The sequence below is a fragment of the Hemiscyllium ocellatum genome, chromosome 6, assembly GCF_020745735.1.
Source record: "Hemiscyllium ocellatum isolate sHemOce1 chromosome 6, sHemOce1.pat.X.cur, whole genome shotgun sequence".
Classification (NCBI taxonomy): Eukaryota; Metazoa; Chordata; class Chondrichthyes; order Orectolobiformes; family Hemiscylliidae; genus Hemiscyllium; species Hemiscyllium ocellatum.
The window spans coordinates 12,976,135-12,994,940 of NC_083406.1; the positions used below are offsets into that span (position 1 = coordinate 12,976,135).

At 41.8% G+C, this 18,806-nt stretch overlaps 1 protein-coding gene across 2 annotated transcripts in view; it reads left to right on the forward strand.

The window, feature by feature from the left end:
- The window catches only part of LOC132816638 (uncharacterized protein C3orf85-like), a 35,544-nt gene extending 17,582 nt beyond the window's left edge, over window positions 1-17,962 (forward strand). For both annotated transcript variants that reach the window (XM_060826462.1, XM_060826463.1), the window contains exons 3-5: window positions 483-619; window positions 14,611-14,702; window positions 17,625-17,962. In XM_060826462.1, coding sequence (XP_060682445.1) covers window positions 483-619; window positions 14,611-14,702; window positions 17,625-17,700 — 305 coding nt within the window. In that variant the 3' untranslated portion in view covers window positions 17,701-17,962. The remainder of the gene's footprint in view (window positions 1-482; window positions 620-14,610; window positions 14,703-17,624) is intronic.
- The last annotated feature ends 844 nt before the right edge of the window (window positions 17,963-18,806 follow it).

The window sequence follows — 18,806 nt, forward strand, 5'->3', positions numbered from 1 at the left end:
CGTGTCTAGCCTTTGCTGAGACTAGCTACCTCAGCACAAAGTGGAAATAGTTGTCTACATCAGATAGTTTTAAGTCTTCCAGAGATATTATTGTATTCCTCATGGGATGTGGACATTACTGGCTAGACCAGTATCTGTCTTTCATCCCTAATTCCCCAGAGTTAACCACATTGTTTAAGTGTGGATTGTGTGTAAGTCAGATCAGGTAAGGATAGAAGATTTCCTTCCTAAAGAACATTGGTGTATCAGATGGGTTTTACAACAATCAGCAATGATTACCTGGTTGCCACTAAGATGACCTAATTTTTAATTCTTGATTTTTATTGAATTTGAATTGCACCATCTGCCTTGTTGGGTTTCAACTTCATGTCCCCAGAACATGAGCCTCGGGTTCTGGGTTATTATTCCAGTAATGGTATCACTATGCTACCACCTTGCCTCTTGTTGTACAGTTAACATTAACATTATTGTCTGTTTGTCAGGAATTGCAGCTGCACCGTTTTTGACTGATGAGGAAGCCCATCACTTCATCCGGAACAAAAGGCAAGCTAATACAATGCAAGGATACTGGGACCCAAACAGTGCAAATAATGTATGGGGAGTCACTCATGCAGAACATGTAAGTCTTGTATATGATGATGCCCGAAATGTCAAATTTCCTGTTCCTTGGATGCTGCCTGACCTGCTGCGCTTTTCCAGCAACACATTTTCAGCTATGATGAACTCTGACCTGGTTGAGTAGGATAATTCACCTACATGTTCTTCAGAAATTGGGATGATTTGTGTATGTTTGTAAGAAATAACTTAAGTCATTTAGAGAATCACCCCCACAATACAATGGGCTGTCCTTTGGCACACTGAGGGAGATTTGAGTGGGAGGTTTGTCTGCCTGGAGGAATTTATCTGCTTGCTTGATCCCTTGAGTCAGTCACTGCAGTTAGGTTAAGTTTTGAATGAGAGTAATATAAAGACCAATTCATGTCGATAATCTTCGTATGAGTAATTGGAGATATAACATGCTGTGTCCAAACATGTGACAGTTATCCCATGTGAGTGTGTTTTTCCAGCATCATTGGCTGAATTCAATGGGACACCCACCAGTGGAAAATAGATCCATGAAATAAGGTGGAGTGCCCATTGTTCCCAGTCCCCCCTCAACCTCCTTCCATGCTGGAGGAAGCAGACTGCCTGAGATTCAAGCTGACTTCAGGTCCTTATGCCATTTAGCAGGAAGTAGGAGAGTCAGTAACTGACTCCCAGCCCAGCAGGATAGTTCTACAAGGTGCTCCTCTGAGAAAGGGGGAGGGGTTCTTGCCTCCTTTTTGAGCCCCATTGCAGATCTTCCATCATAGATTTCCCCCAATCGCCCACACCCCATCCAACATACCTCCACACTCACCTGCATGAGACTTTACAGAAAGCCATGGTAAGTTCCCAGATGATAACATAACAAAGTTTCTCTTCCTTCGAGACTTTCGGCTGTGCCGGCAGTGGTCACCACTCCTGGTGGTGATACCAGTACTTGCAAACTGACTTACCCCTAATTAGTTGGCAGCTCTAAGAGGCATGACCTGCTAAGGGAGAAACGCTGCAGTCTTACCTTATCGTAATTAAATAGGGCTCTTCAGCAAAATTGAGGCAGGCTTGATCCTGACATTTGAGTTGAAGCATGAGAAAGCTGCCCTGAATGTATAATCCAGCCTCCATGTCTCACAGACTTACTGCTGTAGTTTGTTAATGATCAATTTTATCATATACCTACAAGAGAAGTTGGTGGACTGGGTAGTTCTTTGACTTGCTAACAACAGTCATGTTTCTTCACATTACAGTCTATTTAAGATTCGTTTTGATCGAACTGTTTGCAACCAGTTTCAACAACATTGTTTGTGCTTCATGAGAAGATGCAAGTCAATACAACTTGTTAATTTGCCTTCAGTCGTTCGAAATAATTATTTAGCAATGGCACACTTTAAGAAGTGAGTTGTTAGACAGAGCTGCAAGTTAATGAATCGATCTTGCTGTATTGTGGCCTTAGTAACCTGTGTTCATGCTGAACTTTCTCTTAACTTCCACTAGGTAGTGACACAGTCCATCCTACTTTTCTTGATACATGTTAGAATGGTTTAAGCACTTTGCGAAATAGCAGATTTGCTAAATGACAATCATATTCTGAATGATATAATTTTTTAATAAAAATATAGTAATGGTGACATTTTGTCTTGACAATCTTGCTGATTCAAAAATGAAACTCCCAATACTTGGAAAATCTTTAGTAAGAGAAAGCAGATGGACTGGTTCACTGATTTAACCCTCTCTACCGAGAGTCGTCTTTGAACGTGGCCTGAGGTGGAGATGTGAACCTCAATTCTCCGATTTCTGCCATTATCAGGCTACACTCTCAACATGGATTGCAGAATCACATTTATTTTAGCTTTTACAAAGAGCACACTTGAATGAGAATAGAACAAGATGGAATCATTCTGAGTGGCTAATTCTTAAAATCTTTGCATTAATACCTTTTCACAGCTTTGCAAACGTTCACCGTATACTGAAGAAATATGAAAATGAGTTCAGATAGCTATCAAGCTTGAAAGCTTTGAAGTACCTGTCACAGTGTCCTTGCATCCACACAAAATTAAGAGGAAAACTTTACCAATTGCATCCACATGTAAATGCATCATATTGAATAGTGCATTTGTCCTATGTCTGACTCACTTTTCCTGTGAATGCAGTTTCCCCATTTTGATTACAGAATCAGAATACACCTTACAACAGACTATGAGCATAGAGCCTTATTGTTTAAACCCGTGCAGGTGATATGTAGTTCTTCATGTAGTTCTTAAGTGACATTATTTCTCTCATTTTGACTTTTGCATGAAGCCTTTCTAATCCCATTGCTCTTTCTTGGATTTTGTTGTGTTATTTGTGGCTGATGTCCTGGAATTTTGAGGAAATGTGAATGACTCTGATGGTGCAAACATCAGGCAGCCTTACTAAAGAAAGCCTGCTCTTAAACATACAGAATAAAGGATTGGGTGGGTAGGGTAATGTTAGTAACAATTGTTCAATTATATCCAGGGAGGTATCTGAAAGACACTCATCTTACACGGAATGAAAACATAATTTATACAATTTTGCTGAGCACATTAAAAATTCCAAGCTTAATTATTTCAGGTTGACATATCTTTTTATGTTCTACTAACTTATTCCTGTAGTTAATAACTGGTGTCTTTCTCACATTACCTCATAGTGCAAAATATGATGGGCATTTTTGAAGTGGGAATTTTTTGGAGTAACCATTTGAGTTTGCCCTCCTGACAAGGATGTATTCGAGGCCAAACAAACAGTAGCTGCAAATGCAGCCTGAGAAGCAGGGAGCATGCAGACATCATTGTAGCTGTTAATTTAAACAATTTTGATGTGAGTTTTAAACATGTGACCGAGCAGCTGGACATCTGAACAAGTGATGTGGAGAGTGATAGTCCATGCAAATAATTTCTCACTGCTCACTAGCAAGAATTCTCATCTCGCAATTCACCACTTGGTTGGAAAGTGAGACTTTTTTTTTGTTTGTGACATCATGAAGTTCCTGGCTGGACATCTCACCCGATTTTCCTAACTTTCATACCACGGCTCTCATCAGGCTGGGAAGATATTACACAAAGTTTCAGTTTGATGATCTTTTGTCGAAATTAAATTAAAGGTTTGAACTGTTTAATGGGCTAAAACTAAACTACACTACTTAATTCTTGCCTGGACCAGTTAAGCAGAGGTGTATTGTGAAAGGTGCTCCAACTGGGAAAGGGAGAAGGATGGCACAACATGATAGTATCGACTCCAAGATTTTCCCATGCTGGATTAGAGACTTTAAGGCAGAATGTGGAGAGGAAGTAACAAACCATTCATTCAGTCAAGGTTCTTCAGGCAAATTTTGCAAAGTCAGTGGAACTCAGATAGCTTTGGTGGTCAATGATAAGTGTCTAGACCCTGGATGCTGAACTGATGGAACATCAAAGACCTTACATAAAGAATCAAGACCAGTCAATATATTTTTCAATGGCAAAGTCTACTAACCAATGCCTCACATTACTCAATGCACCATACTTCAATAATTCATCAATCAACCACAACTCACATCTAATGTTCATAGCATCACTTCACTCACACCCATATCTCACGTCTTGCCAACACTGATACAGCTGCTAACAGCTGGATCAACCAGTCAGTTTGTATTAAGTTCAATGAAAGACGTCCTTATCTCTTGCAAAATAAGGTGATACTTTATAGTAATTGGCAGGTACAGGCATGATTGTGATCCTTTCTTCAAATGGTATGGTCAGTGCTTGCCATAATTAGAGTCGTCTTAACTGAGGTCATCATCAGCAGTGTGACTGGAACCAATGAATGTACTGGATCCTTATATGTGAACCTCCTTCTTCCATTGCATCTGCCCATCATCCCACAATTTTGTCTGATTTAGAATATGTTTCATGTTTTACTCTCCTCAACACAACTGAGCACTAATACCCTTCCTTTCTCAGATAGACCAGAATGGCCACTTCACCACGCAGTGGCAGAACAACAAGACAGTGATGAAGATGAAATTCTGTTTCTTGCTCTCACATTCCCAGTGATCATCTCAGATACTGATGCTGTGGGTAATTTTGAGTATGATTTTGAGTTGAGATTTGCACGTTGTGAGACATTAAAAATGAGTGACCAGTGCCGAGAGTAGGTGAACAAAGAAACAACAGTTCCTTGAAGGGTGAGGTTGCACAGACGTCCTGTTGTGGAAAACCCAGCAAGAGATGTTGCTGTGATGGCCTTCAACAGAAGAAATGTTTCAAAGATTGAGTGCAGGTTTTCTGACATGCTAATAAGGTCAAGAAACTTGGAAGAGCACCAACCTTTGCACAGAGCTTTGCAGATATATTGAAATCTGTTCCCCATGAGCCCACGTGTGAATCAAACCCTGATCCAGTGTCAATGGCTGATGTTATTTCCAAGATCACCCAACATCTTGTTCTTGTGATAGTAAATCAAACTGCTATCATGCACAGTAGTCCAGCAATCCATCCTCCGACAGATTACTCGGGTTGCTGACATTTGCGCATTGGGCAGTGGCAGTGTTTGTCTGCTGCCTTCTCTCAGGTATGTCAGTATTTACCTCCTACCATTGCCATTCTGCTTGTGTTTCTGTCTGCCAACCATCCAGCCAGGGTGGGTGCTGTCGTTGCTGAAGGGCTGCAGTTTGAAGCTGGACTGTCTGGGAATAGAGTTGCTCAACGTTTTTATGAAACCATCTGAAATCTCCCCTGCTGCAATGCACCAGCCATTCTACAATTACTGAAGCAGCACTATTCAGGAGCACTTGGGCGAGAAAAGGCACTTGGAAGGTAAGTATAAAGAAGGTGATAGTGTGATACGTGCACAGTTTGAAAATTCAGCCCGAGTTGAAATGCTTATTTTGAAGTGCTTTTGTTTTGTGTTGTGGCCACAGTGGACACTGTACAGGTGCAGCATATGGGTCTTCAAAAGGATAGTCATTTTGTGCTTGAATCCCAAAACCAGAATGGAGCAGTGTATGGAATTCTTCATCAAAGTTCCAGATTCTGTGATGCCCATGATCTCTGACAGTCCAGAATTTTCTTGCCTCTGCTGCTGAAGTCTGTGGTACCCAAGACCTACCAGTTTCACTCAGTGGAGCAGGCCTGGGTTTGTCATCCATCTTCTGAGTGGGACTGGCCATATCTCTTTGCTTCACTCTCTCCCTCTCCTCCTGCCTGCCGTAATGTGCTGCTCATCCAGTGCTCCCCAGTCTAACCAAGACTATGGGCTCATGCACTGAATGTGCCTGCATTGGTGGATGGTAAGGAGGGATGTTGAGGCTAGTTCTATCAAAGCTTGCCCCGCACACACTACAGGGGTGAGGGATGTTCAAGGTGGCTCCTTTTGTACAGCCCCATTAAGAGAGACAAGAGGAAGAAGAAGGGGGTTGAGAAATCACACAATTTAAAGGCCTCCTCCTGCTCCAACCTTCTGTGTTTTAAGTTGATATAGGCAGCTCACATGGAATACTGAAGGAGTTCTGAAATCAAAACAGAGTTCTGATGAAGAAGACATCCTCTCAAACCCTTCAGATGAGGAACGGACAGTTATTGATCAGTTGGTGGTACCAGCCAGGTATTGTAAAGAGATTTGGTGAAGAGAGCATGAAGGTCCAATGTCAGGACATGTCGACATGCAGAAAACCCAAGCAGTGAATCACAGGTATTTGACCTGGTCAAGATTTCATAAGAATGTTGGGCAGTTCTGTAAAATATGCCAGAGGTGTCAGGTAATAAGAAAACCTTCATCATTAAAAAAGATTAACTAGTTTTTTTCACAGTATTGGCTACCAATAGAAATACAAGCAGACTAAGGTTCTAGCCTTTTCTCGAACATTTTTGAGCACTACATAAGGCATTTAGGTATTTAGTCCACTGCACGTCATTTGCAAAGACAGGAAGCTGTGAAGAGATATCATCAGAGTCTCTGGATTATGATTAAAAGGAAATCCATCATAGTCCTGATGGATCATAGGGCTGCTATCTTATTAAAGTTAAAAAATCACACAACAGCAGGTTTTAGTCCAACAGGCTCATTTGGAAACACTAGCTTTCGGAGCACTGCTCCTTTGTGAGGTAGCTAGTGGTACAGGATCATAATTCACAGAATTTATAACACATGATCATAGTGTCATGCAACTGATACGATATAGTGAACAAACCTAGATTGCTGTTAAGTCTTGCATCTTTTAGAATGGGTTGCAGGTTTCAATTCATTAATATGTAAATCCCAGAACTTCTTTCAAGTCACAGTCACGAGATAACTTGTAAAAACAAGATGACATTTCAACTCAGTGCATGAGAGGAATAGATACAGCCTCTAACCTCATACCTTTCATGCATTGTCTGAGCTAAGATGTCACCTTTTTCTATAAAGCCTTAAGTCATCTCAGAACTGTGACTTGAAAGGAGTTCTGGGATTTATTAATAATTGGAAACCTGACAAAGGAGCAGTGCTCCAAAATAAACCTGTTGGACTATAACCTGCTGTTGTGTGATTTTTAACTTTGTTCACCCCAGTCCAACACTGGCTCATCCTCATCTTATTAGAGGGAGATGACCTGGTGATAGTTTAACCTGAGAGTCACCATGTTTCAAGTGAAGGGGTGAGGTTGAGAAGGAAAGTCCATCATGGTAATCTCGGCCATTATGGGAATCGAACATATACAGTTGGCATCGCTAACCAACACCCTTGGATAATGGTTAGAGCACTGCTAGAAGTTCTTTTTTATTTGACTTAAATTAGTACTTTTTTTCGCAAAAGAAGCTTTCATCTGCACACAGCAAGAGATGCTTGGGATGAACACACTACAATTAATCATTTTGCATCAATAATAACTCAACGAAAAACTAATGTAGTGGAGTGTAAAATGGGCGGCTGATTCTCTGTCACCATTCTGTCCTACTGTGCAGCAGTTGTTTGATTCTACAACACCTTTCAGTTTGAAAAATTATCCCTGGGTGTGGATCTCCACTGTAATTTTCTGAGTTCCTGCAAACAGCAGAGCCCCAAATGAAATGGGCATCTACCACTGATCCAAATTGTTTTTAGTTGTGTGAACATCTGATATGAATCAATTGGGCAGATGATAGTTAAAACTGAAAATTGTGCAAAAGCCATTTTACAATTCATTAATAGCTGTGAGCAACATGTGCAGCATTGTTGTTGGCTGCTGAGCATTATTAATTGTAGTCACTATAATTAATTAGATACTATTAATATTCTAGATGTCACTTGGGCAACCCTTGTGTCATAGTTGATGCATTACTGCTTTTTAAAGACTTCAGCTCCATTTCGATCTCTCACTAGGAATGCTTTTAACTACCAATTAAGTAACTGTGTTGAAATGGTGAACATCATTTTGCAATGCTGTTTCGTAATAATAGGTGTCAGGAATCACACCTTCACAAGTAGGCGGTAGGTCATGGGCATCCTTAGTATGAACCAGCAATCAATGTGTGACTTTTCATTGTCAGGATATTCTTCCACATGGTATGGTTGAGACATTGAATGATAGTACATTACAAATGAGTCCACATGGACCCAAAGCCATGAACTGCAGGAAGCCTCATTTCACAACCAGATGGTCTTCATATCAACAGTGCCGTTTGCCTGATACAGATTTGCCTGTTATAACTTGAATTGTTACTTAAAGACATTACTCCCTGCAGTGTGGTGTTGCACTTTGGAATATGTGAAAAGCAAAAGTACACTCCATTTTATTTTAACTATGTGAATTAACATAAAAAAATTAGACACTTTCTGATTTGGGCTGATGACAGCCAGAAAATAATCACAATACAAGTAAAAAAAACTATAATTAAATCATAGTTTTAATGCAAATCTGTCAACTTGTCATTCAAAGACAAAATTAGGTACTTACCATAATACTTTAATGTATTCATAGTAAAAGATAGGATAATCAGGAATTTTAGCATATAAGTCATCGCATGATACATCTCATACTCTTCCTGGTGTCCCCCTCATTAGAGATACCAACCTTCAGACAATTCAATTCACTCCATGTGATATAAAGAAATTACTGAACACCCTAGATGCAGGAAAGACTATGGACCCTGAGAGCATCCCTGTTGTGAGCACTTTGGTGAGAAAAAATAATGAGGTTGTGAATTGCTTCAGGATTGGACAGTAAGTCTTGGACAGTGTTGAACTTGCTTTGCTCCATTGAATAGGTAGCAGACAAAGTTATTGCAAGACAGGGCATTGGTGAGACCTCTAGTACACTGAATAAGTTGTAAAAGCCTTCAACAGCCATTTTAATCTAAGGAGAAATTGAACTCTGGAAAGGAAAATATCTAAAGAAGAATCTAGTGACTGGGTGAACCAGTAAATCAGTTTATTGATGATGTCTGAAGGATGTAATTATGAAGACCAAAACACATCATTAATGGGAGACCACATTGCTGTTGGTGTTGCTGACAAATCTCTATCAGACTTATTACAATCTAAAGAAGACCACACCTTAGGAAAAGTAATATAACTGCTGAGACAAACAAAATCCTTAGTCAGAACAGAGTAATATAACTGGCGAAGAGAAATCTTGGCTCAGAAAACCTACAGTTTTCGGCCATAATATTCCTTAAACACACGAGTATAAAAGAAGTCTCACAGTCTCACATGAATAGAATCCTGTAAACTTTGCAGAATACTTTTACAAAGAAAAATCTATCATTTTGGGTGGCATAGTGGTTTAATGGTTAGCACTGCTGCCTCACAGCGCCAGGGACCTGGGTACAGTTCCAGTCTCGGGTGACTGTCAGTGTAGAGTTTGCACACTCTCCCTGTGTCTGTGTGGGTTTGCTCCTGGTGATCCAATATCCTCCCACAGACCAAAGATGTGCAGGTTATGTGCATTGGCTGTGCGAAATGCAGGGTCACAGGTTAGGGCAGGAGGGTGAATCTTGGTGGGATGCACTTCAGTGAGTTGGTGTGGACTTGATGGCCTGCTTTCACACTGTAGGGACTTGATCATTTTCAGAATTTGTACTGGAGAGAAACTTCTACCTTTTCAGGTTTCAAAGAGCTATCATAGAGATACCAATGAAGTTGAATAATATCCACCAGAAGAGGAACTTTTTTTTTCTGGTGAGATCCTTGACCCCAATGATGTACCGTAGAACACAGATATAAAAATAGCAGTGGATATACCATCAACTTTAAAGATAAGACAATGAATCCTGGTTAACAACATATTGACTGAGCCAATGGAAACCCAATTACAAAGTCCAAAAGGGATCAAGCTAAGTGTAAAGAGAAAGTCTCAAGTGTCATCTAGTAAAGGGGAAAGTGAATTTTTGAAACATTATATATTATACAGAATCAGAAATTCTCTCTTTTAAGTACAAGATCTTGTACAGACATCAATCTTACCAGGAAAGTCAACAACATCAATGAGCAAGAAAAACCTTCCCAAATGATTTACTGGTCTGGGAAAGTTGCACATAGCATTATTTTGTGATAAAATGCTAAACTTGAGTTTTTTTCAGACCTCACAAGATACCACACTCATAAATGAAACAGTTCTAACTACAGAGTCAGGAGATGTGAAGCTGGACAGCACAGCAATTCACAAAGCATCTGAGGAGCGGGAAAGTCAGTGTTTCAGGCTGAAACCCTTCATCAGGATTTAGGCCCAAAATGTTGACTTTCCTGCTCCTCGGATGCTGCCTGAGCTTCTGTGCTCTTCCAGCTTCACGTCTACTGACTCTGCCTTCCAGCATCTGCAGTCCTTGCTGTTTCCAGTTCGAACTACAACTGGAAGAGATGACCAGGATGGGAGTCATTACTTCTGTCACCAAGCCTCCAGAGTCGTGTATCTGAAATTATGATAGTTCCCAAACTTAACAGGACTTTGTTTACTTGCGGGCTTAAGTCAACTTAATAAGGCCATAGCAAAGGAAGGTCTTTCAATACTTTTGGTGAATGAAAGCTTGGCAAATTTCTCCCAAAGATATCCTGGTTACACAATAGGTTGCCAACATGCTCTTCTGGTAGGTGTCTTTGAATGAGATGACAGAATTACCAATGGTCTTCATTATTTGGCTTTATTTCAATTGCTTACCATTTGGAATAATTGGAAGCTTTGGAAGCAGTACTTTTAGAATTTTCTGCCTCAGAGGACTGTGGAAGCTCTGTCTTTGAGTATTTTTAAGGTAGACATTAATAGATTTTTGATTACAAGTGGCATACAAGGTTATGGGGATGGAGTGGGGAAAAGGCTGAGTGGTCAATCAGCCATGATCATATTGAATGGCCAGGCAGGCTCAGTGAGCTGAATGGCCTATTCCTGTTACTATCTTCCTAATTCCAATGTTGGGGTATCAGCAGTGGAAATTATCCAAAGAGCAATAAGTAACATTCTGCAGGACCTTGAAAGTGTCATCTGTCATATGGAGGACATTATTTAGTATTTAATAAACCACTTGATGGGATTGTTGTAGTAGTGTTCCTAACGGTAGGCCAGTAGTGTCATAGAGTCATAAGGATGCACAGCACGGAAACAGACCCTTCTGTCCAACTCATCCATGCCAACCAGAAATCCCAACCCAAACTAGTCTCACCTGCCAGCACCTCTCCAAACCCTTCCTATTCATATACCCATCCAGATGCCTTTTAAATGTTGAAATTGTCCCAGCCTCTACCACTTCCTCTGGCAGCTCAATCCACACATGCACCATGCTCTACGTCAAAACTTTGCCCCTTAGGGCTCTTTTATATCTTGCCCCTCTCACCCTAAACCTATGCCCACTAGTTCTGGACTCCACCAACCCAGGGAAAAGACTTTGTCCATTTACCCTATCCATGCCCCTCATGATTTAATAAACCTTTCTCAGGTCATCGCTCAGCCTCTACTGCTCCAGGGAAAACAGCCCCAGCCTGTTCAGCCTCTCCCTATATCTCTAATCCTTCAACCCTGGCAACCTCATTGTCAATCTTTTCTGAACCCTTTCAAATTTCACAACATCTTTCCAATAGGAAGGAGTCCAGAATTGCACGCGATATTCCAAAAGTGGCCTAACCAATGTCCTGTACAGCCGCAACATGACCTCCCAATACCTGTACTCAGTACTCTGACCAGTAAAGGAAAGCATACCCAATGCCTTCTTCATTATCCTATCTACCTGTGACTCCACTTTCAAGGAGCTATGAACCTGCACTCCAAGGTCTCTTTGTTCAGCGACACTCCTTAGGATCTTACCATTACATGCATAATTCCTGCTAAGATTTGCTTTCCCAAAGTGCAGCACCTTGCATTTATCTGAATTAAACTCCATCTGCCACTTCTCAGCCCATTGGCCCATCTGATCCAGATCCTGTTGTAATCTGACGTAACCCTCTTTGCTGTCCACTACACCTCCAATCTGTAAACTTACTAACTACAGGGGAATCTCGAATATCCGAACATGATGGATGGGCACAATTTTGTTTGGATAATTGATTATTTGGTTAATCGATTCAGTGCCTTTCCTCTGGTGATCGGAATTTTCTATTAAGTCTGCTCCCTGTTCAGGAGACAAAAAGTAGCACAGTGTGCACATGGCTCCGCCCCTCCCCACCCCAACCCTGTCCAACACTGCCCTAACCCCGCCCAACACTGCCCTCCGCCCACCCCCTCGTCCACCCCCAATACCAGCCCCGCCTGCTCCCCCATTCACCCCACCCCACACCCTCTGCCCACCCCCAACACCGCCCCCATCCACCCACACCCCCGACAACACCATCCCATCCACCCTCACCCACCCCCTGCCCGCTCCCCCATCCACCCCCAACACTGCCCCTCGCCCACCCACTGTCCACCACTGCCTGCTCCTCCACCTGTCCCCCCGTCTGTCACCCACCCCTGCCTGACCCGACTCTTTGAGGGGCTCTATTCTCTCCCTGGTTACCCTTTTGTCCTTAATGTATCTGTAAAAATCCTTTGGATTTTTTTTAACCCTAGTTGCCAAAGCTATCTCATGTCCTCATTTTACCCTCCTGATTTACCTCTTAAGTATACTCCTACTGCCTTTATACTCCTCTAAGGATTCACTCGATCTACACCTAACATATGCTTCCTTCTTTTTCTTAACCAAACCCTCAATGTCTCTTGTCATCCAGCATTCCCTACACCTACTAGCCTTTCCTTTCACCCTGACAGGAATATACTTTCTCTGGACTCTCATTATCTCATTTCTGAAGGCTTCCCATTTTCCAACCGTCCCTTTACCTGCGAACATCGGCCCCCAATCAGCCTGTGAAGGTTCTTACCTAATATCGTCAAATAAGCCTTCCTCCAGTTCAGAACCTCGACTTTTAGATCCAGTCTATCCTTTCCCATTATTATTTTTAAACAAATAGAATTATGGTCGCTGGCCCTAAAGTGCTCCCCCACTGACACCTCAGTCACCTGCCCTGCCTTATTATCCAAGAATAGGTCAGGTTTTGCACCTTCTCTAATAGGTACATTCACATACTTAATCAGAAAATGTTCTTGTACACACTTAGCAAATTCCTCTCCATCTAAACCCTTAACGCTATGGCAGTCCCAGTCTATGTTTGGAAAGAAAAAAATCCCCTCCCATGACCACCCTATTATTCTTACAGATAACAGAAATCTCCATACAAATTTGTTTCTAAATTTCTCTTTGACTATTAAGGTGTCTATAATACAATCCCAATAAGGTGATCATCCCTTTCTTATTTCTCAGTTCCACCCAAATAACTTCCCTGGATGTATTTCTGGGAATATCCTCCCTTAGTACAACCGTAATGCTATCCCTTATCAAAAACACCACTCCCCCTCATTTCTTGCCTCCCTTTCAGTCCTTCCTATTTGTACCCTGGAACATTAAGCTACCAGTCCTGCCCATTCCTGAGCCATGTCTGTGTAATTGATATGATGTCCCAGTCCCATGTTCCTAACCATGCCCTGAGTTAATCTGCCTTCCCGGTTAGGCCTCTCGCATTGAAATAAATGCAGATTAATTGATCAATCCTACCTTGTTCTTTGCTTTGTCCCTGCTTGCCCTGACTGTTTGAGTCACTCCGTTTCTCAACTGTACCAGTCTCAGATTGACCTCTTTCCTCACTGTCTTCCTGGGACCCACCACCCCCACCTTACTAGTTTAAATCCTCCGAAGCAGCTCTAGCAAATCTCCCTGTCAGTATATTGTCCCCTTCCAATTCAAGTGCAATCCGTCCTTCTTGTACAGGTCACTTCTACCACAGAAAAGAGTGCAATGATCCAAAAATGTGAATCCTTCTCCCATACACCAGCTCCTCAGCCATGCATCCACCTGCTCTATCCTCCTATTCCTACCCTCACTAGTTCGTAGCACCGGGAATAATCCAGATATTACTACTCTCAAGGACCTCCTTTTTAAATTCCTGCCTAACTTTCTGTATTCTCCCTTCAGAATCTTATCCTTATCCCTTCCTATGTCTTTGGTTCCAATTTGTACAATGACCTCCTGCTGGGTCCTCTCCACCTTGAGTACATTCTGCACCCTCACCGAGATTTTAAGTCCCAAATAGTCCCGAGGTGTTTAATAATGCCTCTAAGCTGGTTGGTTAGGAAATATCTAAACTACGTGTCCATTCAGTGATCATTCCAAGCTAAAGTAACCAGGTCCAGATTAATCTGGAGTCTTTCCCCTTTGCACTGTAGATTCAGACCTGGCTTACCCTGGTCATTGCTGTCTCCCCTGCAGGATTGCACTCACCCCTGGTATATTAGCGGTCACACTTTCAATCTCCTTCAGGTTCCCAATTAGTTCTGGTTTTACCCGGGTTTTGCCTCTCTCCCACATTTTTGATTTTAGCCTGGGTCTCCCCCCAGGCAAATATACACAACCAAGCGGATCTGTAATAGTGAAAAAAAGTACAAAATAATCTTTAAAAATGTATCTTATTCCCTTAAAACTAGATGGCATTATATCATTCACTTTACTGTCCATTTTTCCATTGTCCATTTTTTGGCTGAATGTGTTTAATATTATTTAGGCAAGTGAATACTGGACGTCATTAAGGGACACAGCGCAGTACTACATAGGATTAAGTTCGATCGGCTTTGCATCAGATCCATCTGTTGTGCAGTAAGTACTGGATCAGTTGTTTTATGTAAATATTGTGTTAAAAAGAAATAGCCTGTTGTGAATGGTAAGCTAAAGTCAATGGGAATGCGGACTAAACACTTAAAAAAATGCATCATATTTACATCAAGCAAAGCAGATACACTGGGCTTGTGCAAGGAGAGCAGCTTTGTGCCAGCAGTGCGCACGCTACTTGTAATGAGGCTAGTTGGCCTGATCAAGCCTGACATTTTAATTTCTAGCTGCAAAAGGCAGCAATTCCAGGAAGCTGAGATACTAGAAAGCACTGACTTCAAAAAAAAAGTTGATTATTCAACTAAATTTTATAGTGTATCCCATAATGAATTCCATAAGATCTTGTGAGGCGCATTTCCGCAGTCACTGAATGTAAAGTTGGGAAATTGTCCTTTATTTCTTCCAAGCTTTGTGGCCTGGCCCCATACAATACAACGACATGGGTATATGAATTAAGTAGGCGAAAACCTCCTGTGCCTCGTGGTTATGACACCACCAACATCAGATAAGTGGAGCCGCAGGACAAAAATCTTAAAATTATGTCCAAAAGTTATAAACAAGATGATGACTGTCCTTTTGCAAACAAAAACCTATTTCCTAATGCTATCTGCAATAGCTGTCTAACTTGGGAAGTTAAATCATTCAATCGAGTAAAACGTGAGTGATGAGAATAAACAGCTCAGATGTCATCAGCTTCAAGGTTGATGCTGTTTCTGAATTTTGCATAGAGGTGAACTTAAAGATCTGATAATGCGTGTTAAATTGAAATGCAGAGCTGATCAATTGTTTTGCATAGTTACGCTCGTGCACTGATATATAGTTTGCAGTTAGATCAGGTCTCACTCAGGAGAGTGAGCATGAACAGGTTTTATCGAACATAACCATACACAGGAATGGAAAGAGAGGACATGTCAGTGAAACTATAAATGGTCAGCTACCACTTCCAACTTGTCCCAACATCTTCATGATGCAACTGTTTATGCATGTACTCCGAAGGTACCACTAGAATGAAGTATAGTTAATCCTCCACTTCACAAAGGCATGAACTTCATATGAAGTTTTATATGAAGATTCATATGAACTTTTAGATTAAGAAATGATGGGAATTAATAGGGGCCCAAATAAAATGGATAGCAGGAATCTACTTCCCATAGAAGAGAGGTCAATTCAGGAAGGGCATGGATTTAAAGTAATTAATAGATTCAAAGGAATTGAGAAGCTATATTTTCACCTGGAGGGTGGTTGGCATCTTGAATTCTGCCTTAAAGGGTGGTAGAGGCAGAAAACATAATTATATTTAGAAAGTAATTGATTATCCACTTAAGATGCTAGAGACTGCAAGATGGGATTGGGAGAGATAACCCTATTGGCCTGTGGGCACTGCTGTTGCTCTCTCTTTTGAATTGAATACAAACTTGCCTCAATCCAGTAGATCATGGCTCTCCACAACTATAAGTTTCTACAGATCATCTCTTATATAATCATGAAAAGTGCTGAAAGAGATGAGCATTCCAAGCAGCACTGATGGTGAGGAATCGCATTTAATCATCGACCGTTCATCCAGAGCTGAAGAAAAATAAAAATGCAAGAGTTTTTAATCCGATCAAACTATGGTGGGAGCAGGTAGAACCATGGAAAAGCCTCAAACTTCAGCTCTGTTTTGCTCCATAAAGACCTGCTGAAGTTTTCTAGTATTTTTCTTCTTAAAGTTTGTGAGAAGATTTGTAGCTCGGGTGCTCGTTGTTGTTGTTATGTTCGCTGAGCTGGGAATTTGTGTTGCAGACGTTTCGTCCCCTGTCTAGGTGACATCCTCAGTGCTTGGGAGCCTCCTGTGAAGCGCTTCTGTGATGTTTCCTCCGGCATTTATAGTGCACTATAAATGCCGGAGGAAACATCATAGGAGGCTCCCAAGCACTGAGGATGTCACCTAGACAGGGGACGAAACGTCTGCAACACAAATTCCCAGCTCAGCGACAGAACCACAACATTTTTCTTCTCATTTCAGATTTTCAACATTTGTGGCATTTTGCTTTTGCATCTAACCTCTGGGTTGTTATTTTTTATAATTAGGGACACCTTTGTGTAGTGGAAGTTAGATTCATATCCCGATTAGCAGAAGCAGTGAACTTCTCCTGGTGACTCCCGCCTTTCAAAGTTGTCTGTTTCGGATGGCCCCGATGAAAGTTGTATTCACAAAGCTGTGGGATAAGAAGAGTCTTCAAATCTTCCTGCCATCTCGAGGTGTACTCTCTAGGAGTGAGGGTGGAATTAGGATTCTGAGTAGTATAGGGTGTTTCATTTCAAACTTTTTCCTCTATTGAACGTTAAGTTGCTGCACTGTTCAGATTAAAATTTTCTCCACGTCTAATTTGCCAAAGTGTCCCCTGTGCATCATTTCTGCAGCTTGCATTACTTTAAAAATCCTCCTTCTTTGCACGTTCTCTTAACAACCGGCATTAATATTGCAATAACCCCTGTCCACATGTTATCTTTTGAGCACAGAGTCAGTCTGACAGCTATCTTCCTCCAAAGGAATCAATTCATTCCTCAGGTCATGTCAGGCAGATTTCTGCACTGGAATATTTAGGTGAGGTCTACATAGTCAAGAAACCAGGCCTGTGAGTTTCTGAAATGCAATCTACTTAAGCAAAATCACAAAAGCTTCAGAAAATTCAAAGCCTGGTGTAAAGATTTATTTTGCTGTAGTATATTTGTTAGGAAATGGAGTGAGTAGCAAATGCCAGAATATACCTGGAGAAAATATGCAATACGTTGCAATATTGATTCCTATTTTATCTGAATATTGTCATTGTAGCTTGTTTGGAAAACTCTTTCTTTGCCTTCAGAAAGATTTGTGCTAACACAACCACTGTTGTCTGCCTAAACCTTCATTTCAACTGTCTTCTGTAGGGAACATATCAAAAGCTATATGGATTACCTGCGACAAACGAGCGTTTACCTTCAACAGCAAGCCACGTACAAATAATTCCAAAGAACTGAAGGATACAAAAGACGTCAAATATTTTCAACTGCATGATTAATTCAAAGTAGACTGTGCGAGCTCAGAAAGCATGTCATTACCAATCAATCCACCCTGACAACATGGAATGCCTTCTGCTCATTACAAAGCACAATATAGCCACAGCTCAATGAGCTCTAACTGTGCTGAGATTTATCCAGAGTAGGTGCATGTGTTAAGCATTTCTTGAAAAATGTTAATCAATAAATATTGATGGTAACAAGCTTCACTCTGTGTTGTGATGTTATTTGTCTGCACAGAACGGGATTTTATTTGGAATGATTTGTGATGTTTGCTGACATCTTAGAGCTAAATAAACTGACTGTCTTCCACAGCAAGAAAAGGATAACAGTTTTCCCTATGGCAGCATGTAACATGTTTGGCCTAATTCCCCAGTTGTGTGTTAATGATCATGTATTATCCGCCGCCATTTCCGCCACCTCCAAACGGACCCCACCACCAAGGATATATTTCCCTCCCCTCCCCTATCAGCGTTCCGCAAGGACCACTCCCTTCGTGACTCCCTTGTCAGATCCACACCCCCCACCAACCCAACCTCCACCCCCGGCACCTTCCCCTGCAACCGCAGGAAATGTAAAACTTGCGCCCACACCTCCACACTCACTTCCCTCCAAGGCCCCAAGGGATCCTTCCATATCCGCCACAAGTTCACCTGTACCTCCACACACATCATCTATTGCATCCGCTGCACCCGATGTGGCCTCCTCTATATTGGTGAGACAGGCCGCTTACTTGCGGAACGCTTCAGAGAACACCTCTGGGCCGCCCGAACCAACCAACCCAATCACCCCGTGGCTCAACACTTTAACTCCCCCTCCCACTCCACCGAGGACATGCAGGTCCTTGGACTCCTCCACCGGCAGAACACAACTACACGACGGCTGGAGGAGGAGCGCCTCATCTTCCGCCTGGGAACCCTCCAACCACAAGGTATGAATTCAGATTTCTCCAGCTTCCTCATTTCCCCTCCCCCCACCTTGTCTCAGTCGGTTCCCTCAACTCAGCACCGCCCTCCTAACCTGCAATCCTCTTCCTGACCTCTCCGCCCCCAC